The sequence below is a fragment of the Alligator sinensis genome, unplaced genomic scaffold (genome assembly GCF_000455745.1).
Source record: "Alligator sinensis unplaced genomic scaffold, ASM45574v1 scaffold1226_1, whole genome shotgun sequence".
NCBI lineage: Eukaryota > Metazoa > Chordata > Crocodylia > Alligatoridae > Alligator > Alligator sinensis.
In genome coordinates, this window is record NW_005842447.1 from 672,164 (window position 1) to 681,260 (window position 9,097).

General features: G+C 40.7%; 1 protein-coding gene across 1 annotated transcript in view; it reads right to left on the bottom strand.

Moving 5' to 3' along the window:
- Nucleotides 1-1,249: 1,249 nt before the first annotated feature.
- The window catches only part of ROPN1 (rhophilin associated tail protein 1), a 22,565-nt gene continuing 14,717 nt past the window's right edge, over nt 1,250-9,097 (bottom strand). The window contains exons 5-6 of the mRNA XM_006030465.2: nt 2,818-2,990; nt 1,250-1,634 (exon numbers count right to left, since the gene is read on the bottom strand). Of these exons, the coding sequence (XP_006030527.1) occupies nt 1,568-1,634; nt 2,818-2,990 (240 nt within the window). The 3' untranslated portion in view covers nt 1,250-1,567. The remainder of the gene's footprint in view (nt 1,635-2,817; nt 2,991-9,097) is intronic.

Below are 9,097 nucleotides of genomic sequence, written 5' to 3' on the forward strand. Positions count from 1 at the left end.
ACCACAATTATTAACAACCCTCTACCCTTTTTAATGGTCTTGTTGTCCCACCATTCCTACCCCACTGTCCTTTATTCTTCAGCTGTGCTGTCTGTTAGCCATTCCTGGTAATGTCTCTCTTCTATTTCACAGCCCTGTAGTTTGTTTCTAGCTCTAGCTAAAAACCTTAACTCAGGTGTAGAACTGATTGACAGTGAAGCTGGAGGGACTGTCAAGATGTTCAAGAAGGCTAGATGTAGTCCTGTGAAACTGAATAATAGAAGTATATTTAACTATAATGACTACAGGACTGATGGAACAATATCTTTTGACTATTTTTTTCCAGCTTGTTGTGCTTTTTAAAGCTGTATATATAATCTCGGAAATCAGTGCACAGTCCAGTAGTTATGTTTTTGCTTTGATCTTAAATTGAATACTATACTGGCCACCTGGTGTGTTAGTAAAGCTTGTATTTTTCTTTAACTGGAGAAAAAGATGCATTACATTATATGTGATGATGTGCCACACCATCTGCACCCGACTTCTCAATATATAGCCATGACCACAGGTTTCATCCTGGAGCAATAGACTGTCTTTTAGACATACTGGGAGTGTCCAGATAAATGCACACATGCAAGGTGTGCATTTCCCATTGCACAAATAGCAGTGGCACATGTTTGTGCCCCTGCTTGTCCCAGGGTATGCCCGTGCACGGATACTGTGGCATGTAGCAAATTGACCTGGATGGGGTGGGAGAGGCTGGGGCCAGCAACTGTGCTGGCCCCAACAGCCTTACCTGGGGCCCTGGGGGCCTCCCAAGGCAGCAGCAGCACCAATCTGGCCACTCAGTCAGAGCCCAGCCAGCATCAGAGTGTGGCTGTGGCTGGTCAGGCTCCATTTCTGGCACTACACGCATCTGCTGCATGCACCGCACTTATTTTAGTCGAGTTTTTTTGTTTTTTTGTTTTTGTTTTGTTTCTATACCAGGAATCTCCTGGTGACAAATTTGGGTGCCGTGCTGCTAATTAGCAGTGCAGCAAATGGGTGTGCATGCACTGTGCGCAGTTTACAGTGCCTCAAACAGTTTTGAGGCATTGCAGACCACGCATGCACACCCACTGAATGCAAACCATGACACACGTCTAAGATGGTCTGAGACCTTGAGCTAGATCTGAGATTCACTGGGAAATCAGTGTAGAAATAGCATGACATTTTAAATAAACATTTTTCATTTTGTTGCAAAACATTGATTCAAAACTATTTTCTTTGTTTTGAATTTTTTTGTGAAGAAACAAAAGTTTTTTGGAAGTGACATTTTCTGGCAAAATTTTCAGTTTCAGAAACATTGAATTTTCATGGGAAAATTTCCTGCATAAAATTTATGACATGCTCTAATTATTAGTGTGTAAGAAGATTCCATTTCACTAACATTCTTTCTTAAACCACACTCTCACATTTTTATTGAATTCTTTGCCAAATTGTTTATTAACAGACAGAAGAAAAGTCAATGAAGGACCAGTTGGTAAGAGTTATTCAGCAGCAGCTTCCTTCATTTATCCTGCTATCATACTGCTGGAAAGCTTTGCTCTTATTCCAGCTTGACCTGAGGATTCCGGGTAAAATCATTCACTTTAATTAGACCATCTGGTCCAATGCTGTGTGAAGAATGAAATACAGATTTGTTAGCTGAAGTCACTGAGTCCTGTGTTTTGATCATGAGCATACAGAACAAACTTCCCCAGTGTCACTGACTTCCTGCTCTCTAAACCTTTGACACGTTTTTCTCTAAACCAGTGGTGCTCTGCCTCTGATGCCATGTGGGTCTCCCTACAGATCTGGAAATTTGGTGGCGAGGGAGTGAGGGCAGCATTAATTGCTGTTCCCTGCTGGTAAATTTCCTGACTTGTGGGGAGTCCTGGGGCCAAAAGATTGAGCACCACTGCTCTAAACTGTATTAATTGGACCTGCACCAGTTCCCACTGAAACCAGTGAAATGCTTGCTTTGATGGTAGTAGGAGATGTATCGAGCACTTTGTCTCTTTCCTCCACTCCAAATTATGCCTCTTCATGACATTCCCTGTAGTTAGAACAAGCATTTTATTCATTTACACCATGATGCTTTCCTTCTTTACATAAAAATACAGACATTACCCTTCTATAGCATTATTATAAGCATCATTCAATGCTTTGGGCACATTTATTTGCTCTTCTACTGCTTTGTATTGTACATTTGTGCCTTTAGTGGCAAATCCGTAGCCTCTGTAAATTGTTATCCCTTTTGGAAATCAATGACACTAATGGCAATTTATGCCAGCTAGGGGTATGTCTCTTAAAATGTAAGTTCTATAGGGTAAGGGCTTGTTTCTTGTTCAACACAGTAGGGTATACAGTTGTGCTATACACATACTAAATAGTAATAATAATTGTTTAAAGTTGAAGTGAGAGAGGCCTGTGTTTTCATCAGGAATGTAAAATTCTGGGGTTGGGACACTGACTTTGTCAGCTGCAAAGAATCTAGTACACCTTTGGTGCTATTGAACAAAACAACACTCTTTTTCTTTCTCCTGTCTTTTCATTCCCTCATTATGAATATCCTTTGTTGCTTTCTCCAAATTACCTTGGATGCCCTTGCTTTAGCAGACTTTCTCCTTCACCTCTCTGCCAATTTCATTTTTCCCTAGTCTATTTTCTTGCTCTGCCCTCCCTCTCCCTTTTCTTCTACCCCTTCTCCTTGCCTGTTTTCCCAGCCTCCCTGTAATTTAAGATCTACAGTATAAACACACATCTTTGATGAATGCACCTTTAACTGAGGTTGCCAATTGATACAGGCTTACTTACATCTCCTGTTCAATGTAATTGAGCATTCTGTTGACGTGGGATAATGAAATCTCCCCATCCACTTCTGCAATGTACGTGTAGAGAAACTGGAAAGTGCTAAAAGGAATACGTGCAGGTCCACTGTCATCATTGGATAAAACCTCACATATGATCTTCAGAGTTTTTGTGATATTCTAGTAAACAGATTAAAACAATGAAACTGCCTCAATTTGCCGCTATTAATAGATGGGTTAATATCCTATATTCCTAGATACAGAGAGGAAGATTGTCAGAAACCTAGTGGAAAAGACATAACTAAAAAAAAGCATTATGGTAATGTCTGAATGAAAGGGGTTGGGGAGAGAATTTCTGGGGATCTCTAGGGTCTGAATTGAGACTTGGGTTTTATTTAGCACCTTTACTGAGGATCTAGAACAAGGATTTTGGGATTAGAATAGTATCTTTCATTGCAAATAAATGTGCGTCATTATTATTCATATGATAAATGGTACATTGATTTTACAGCCATCACTGAGGGCTACAGTCTAGTTATGGTTTTGAGCTGCTCCACTCCCTATCAGTCACAGTCTTTGAGCCTCAGTTTCCTCCTCGTTTCCTCCTTACTCAGTCTGAGAAATAATTTGTTTCTTGACTGTATCAGCAGCTAATTGTGACCCTTTTATACTGGTCTAGTGCATCCAGGGAGTCGAGTTAGCGTGTCACTTCCTGGTCCCTCCATACCCATTTTGTCTAGGAAGGAGTCATATCACCCACCTACTTCTGTGCACTTGGAATTGAGGCCTGTGTAATCTGTGCAGGAGTGAATGAGGGTTTCATGTTCCTTGTATGGGAGTGAATCCAAACCACAATCAAGTAAAAACCTTGTAAGCACAAAGTCCTAATTCAAGCAAATTGACATTAAAGTCAAACGAGCAACATAAAGGACCTGAAGAGTTAACAGTCTTGAGAAGTAAAACACCAAAATAAGATTCATCCTGGACATTCATCCTAAACTAAGCCTCTTGGGAAACAAGCTCAATTAATTAACAGGAAGGTAAAATCTGAATTGCAGCATTGTCAATCTGGAAAACAAGCCTAGTAAAAGTTTATAATGGAATATATTAGCAGAAAACACCCCATGATGAATGCAGACTTTATACTTAGATATATCATATCACAGATCAGAGGTATAAGAATCCTACTATGATGAATGAGTCAGCACTGTCTAAAGTTCTTAGTGACAGGAAGAGGTCTGACAAACTGGAATTAATTCAAATAATAGTTACAAAAATAATTTAAGGGCTAGAGGAGTGAGCTGATAAGACAAGGTTCAATGAACACAAGTGAAAAAGCTTAAGGCTAGGTACAGACATGCAAAAAACCCAAGCTGGAATTGATCTATGTTACATGGTTTTCTGTAAGCAGCGTAGTTGAGATTGGTAGTGAACAAAAGACACATTCGCTCTTTGGTGGTGGGGGAGAGAGCAAATCTTAGACCAGGTGATGCCATTTTTAAATCAGTTTGCATGTGCCAAATTTCTGTTCTGTTATGGGCATAAACCAGTTTCCAATCACTTATACTGGTAAAAGTGCAATGTCTGTACCTGGCCTGGGTGTAAAAAAGTAAAAGTTTAGGGGCATTGTGAATAATAAAAATACTATGTTAGTATTATTTACTCTGATAATACTAAATCATCTGTGCTAGGCACTGTACAAACACCCAAAAGCTGGCCAAAAAATTTTACAGTCCAAGCATATGAAAAGATCAGAGATGGATCCACAAAGCTGTTTACAAGATTTAAAAATGTATAAACATCAAGGAGGAATAACTGCTGTTCAGCATGATGTGTTCTTGTGAGCTAGGAAGTTAAAAGTGTATGACAGCTATCATCAACTCAGGTGAAACCAAGTTGTCTCCCTTAGAAAGTATAGGAAGCAAATAAAAAGAAGGAAACAGATGATAGAAGCAGTTTCAGATCACAAAATCACACCAGAAGAGAATGATATATTGAGGCTAGGTTGGAAAAAATAAGCTGAGTTATCATGGGGATTTCAACCTGACTGGGTGTCTCATTCTAACAATATTTAACACATCCTTAAAATTCCTAAAAATTTTAGATGAGTTTCCTAACTCAAAAAGTATTACAGCCAACATGATGAAGGTTATTTTAAATGAAACATAATTTTAGGAGGAGAGGGGAACTTATTGTAGAAGTCAAATAGTTGTTACTTAAATGCAACCAATCCTTTATTATTCTGTTTACACATGGCACATTTAAATCTACCAGTAATACATGTTCCTGGGCTTTTAAAAAGGAAAATTTCACAAAGCTGAAAACTATTATGAGTTCAGTGAGCTAGGGAAAATAATTTAAACAGGAAAATGTAAATGGCTACTGGGAATTAAGAACATTTTACCAAACCAGTTGTTCTTAACCCTTTTCAACCCAAGGCACCCTACATCACTTCTCTGAATTTGGTAGCACCTTGGTTGGGTGCTATTGTTCTGATGTCTAATGCCAGGAAGCAGGGCCATGCAGCATGATGAGAAAAGTCAGATCTGATCTCATGGGAAACATCAGGCTGGAACCTTAAACCTGGGGCCTCAGTCTGCCACCTCCTCAGCTGAGCAGGGGGGTAGACATTGGTGGTCAGAACCTGATACAGGGGCCTATATATATAGGAATTAATATATATAGGCCCCCCCTCCCCTCTCAGGTAACCTTTCACCCCTTCCTATAAAAAACCCCTGACCTGAAAGAGAAAGTATCTGGGCAGCAAGGCTCAATCTTGTACTCAGATTGCCTCATGCTTGGCTTTTGTCTTTACTGGGTCTCTGATGGAGTCTTTGGCTACCTGGCTTGGCTTGCCCATGGATCCTGAGTTTGGCCTGGCTCTTTGGATTCCCTTAGAGGTGCAGGAAACCAGCTCCGGCACGCTGGAAATCCAGTGCGTCAGAGTAGATTCGATCAATCAAGTCTGCTGGAGCTCGGAAATAAACGCTCTCCAGCAGACTCTAGCATTACATGTATCAGCGTCCAAGCGTTGAAAAATGGCATCAGGGGGCTTTGCCTTAAAGCTCGTTCAATAAGCTTTAGTTCAAAGCACCCCGTCACCATTTTTCAGTGATGCTCATGTGCTTTTAATGAGTGCAGTTTGCTAATTAAAGCATCCCTCTCCACAACTAGAGCACGTGTAAAAATGTCCTTTGGATCCCTAAAATGACTCCAGTTTGATCTCCTAGAAAACTGACTCTGCTGGCCTCTTGACCCTGTGCTGTGCCCAGCCCTCTGGATCTATGACTTGGTTCCCCAGACATCTTCTGGCTTCCTGGCTCCCCTATGCTTGGACTGCACACTCCCCTTGGATTTTGGTTGCTTCTTCTGACCCTGAGTGACCCCCAGATTTGGCTGCTCATGACCTGGGATGATAGGTAATCCTGCCGGGAGAGTGCTCCCTGTGGGCCTCAGTCCCACAACCTCTTCACTCTCACATGCCTGGGTTGCCTCCTGGGCAGCTCTGTCAGCCCCAGTAGTGGAGGGCTGGGCTGGGCTGCTGCCTGGAGGAAGAGTCCTCTGGACAATGAGTGCTGTGAATCTTTCCCTTCCCTGTGAATCCTTCCCTATGCTGCTGAAGGGTACCTGGTTCAAAGTGAGCCCTGCCTGGATCCCTTTCTAGCCACTCTCCCTGCTTGGGATGGTCTGTGACCAGCTGGAGCTGTGTCCTTCCACTGCAACACAGAGGAAGCCCCTGGTGGGGCTACTGTTTCAGGCCCTGCTCCCTGCTGTGGTGGCAGAGAAATGTGACAGCACTGCTGCCCCATGCAGAGAGCTTCATGTGGCTGTGGTGGCACCAGGGCTGTGGCACCCTGGAAAGGGTTTTGTGGCACCCTGGTTGAGAACCACTGTGCTAGACAGCCCAAAAGCCACAATTGATTAAAAATAAAATAAGACAAAACCTGCCTGAGGAAAAGGGGAAGTTCCACCAGCTATAACATAGGTATATAACAAATGGAAAAAAGGAGGCGATAGTAACTAGTATTAGTTAGAAAATAGGAGTTGTGGAACATGGATTAATGGAACAAAAGTACACAAGGAGAATAGTATGGCCAGCAGAATTAAGGACAGACAGAATTTTTAAAAGTAAGTTAGGAACAGAAAGATTCCTAACAGTGTATTGGTCTATTAATCAGTGGAAATGGTAGAATTGTCAATAATGCAAGGAAGGCAGAGGGTTCAGTATAAATTTCTTTTCTGTAGTTGGGAAAAACAAATGATGTTTTTAGATCCTACAGTGATTATGAAATACTTTTCCTTTCCAGCTGTAACTTGGGTAGATGTTAATCAGGTAGTAAAACCTGTCAGTACAACATTGATCCTAGACAAAATACTGGAATAGCTGACATGAGACTCAAATAATAAATTAAAGAAAGGTGATAACATTAATGGAAAACATTTTGTCTTACTAATGATATTTTTTTCATGAGATTGCAAGTTTAGCTGAAGCAGGTAATAGTATTGCCATAATATATCGGGATTTATGGGATTTGTCTTACAAGGATATGACCTTTAAAACTAGATGATACAGAATCAACACAATACCCATTTAATGGATTAAAAAGTGACATACTGATGGACCTCCGCATAAAACTGTAAAAAGGGAATCATCATCATCAATAGACCTAATAGTCTAATGGACATTTTTAAACATTTGTAGTAATGTCAAAGAAGAAAACATAACATCATTATGTATAATGTTTACTTATGATGTAAAGATTAGGAACAGTGAAATGATGAAAGAGGACAGGTAATAATTCTAGGAGCAAAAAAGTGCAGATTGTATTTAGAGGCTGGGGGGGTGGGGAGTGCTATCCCAGCAAACAGAGGCTCTGAAAAAGATTTGGGGGTCAGGGTGGATCAGCAGCTAAACAGGAACTCCCAGTGACATGCTGTAACCAAAAGAGTCAATGCAGACTTCAGATACATAATTAGGAGAGTGCTGAGTGCTAGGGGGGAGGTTATATTACCTCTCTGTTTGGCAGTAGTGCAATTGCAACTAGATTACAGTGTCCAGTTCTGGTGTTCACCTTTCAAAAATGTTAAAAATTGTATGAGGTACAGGAAAAGTCAAGCAGTGTAGCAAAGGGGGGAAGGGAGGAGTGATTGGGGCACCAGCAGTGCCCGATAACAGCCCTTCTGCTGTCATCCTGGCCACCACTGTGGCAGAAGTGCCCAGGTATTCCTCGGGAAAGATCCAAAAGAATTATAAAAGAATAAGAAAATATGCCTATTAACTTATGTGCCAGGAGTCCAATCTATTTTTTATCGAAAAAAGGGTAACAGGTAACTTGATATCAGGTAAAAACACCTATGTGGGGACAGAGTTTTGTTAAAAAGGAGATCTTCCATTTGAGAGAGAATGGCATAAGAAGAAGCTGAAGCAAGACAAATTTAGATAAGAAATAAGAGATGGCAATTAATCACTGAACAGACTTACACAGTGTTGTGGTGGGTTTTCCATTAGTGGAAACCAAAAAGTCGCACTCGCATTCAGTCAGATATATTGGAATTAAAGCAGGAATTAATTCACAGAAAAGCTATGGCCTGTGTCATTCAGGGAATCAGTTTAAGGATCACAGGAGCCTGTTCTGGCATTTAAAAATCTATGAATCTAAATGTGAGCAACCATCACCAATGTGAGCTGTGTACACCCCTCACCACCCAACATTTCCACTGAGCAAGTAATCGTTTTTGAAAGCGAGTTGTATATTTAAAAATCAGGCAGTACCACTGCCACGCTCTAATACTTCTAATTGCTGGCGTGCATGGTTCTGTTGTAGCAGCACTTCATAAATGTAGAAAGCATTAACGTGATGCAAGCATGAACCTTTATGCCTTCTTTTGGTGCATCATGATGTTCCATTGGTGTGCCTGATGCTAAACTTAAACCTCCTAGAGTTCATCATTTGTAAAATTAACTTTAGATTCAAAGGACGGACTTCTAAAATGATATTTAAAATCCTCCTGGCCAAGAATCTCGACTTGTTAAAACAACAGTTCTGAAAAGAACAGTTATACGAATGTTGGGGCTTGTAAAACTGAGTCTTGAAATCACAGAGTTCTGGTGAAGCTGAAATGAGTATGCAGGTCCCAGATACATTCTTATCTGATAATCCTTTATTATAGAAGGATGGCTAGAATTCTGACATCCTAATGTGCAATGGGTTGGGATTTTTTTCAAACATGTTCAGTTTTGGCTGGATACTGCTCATATTAAAAGACAATAAAATCCCACTGAGAAG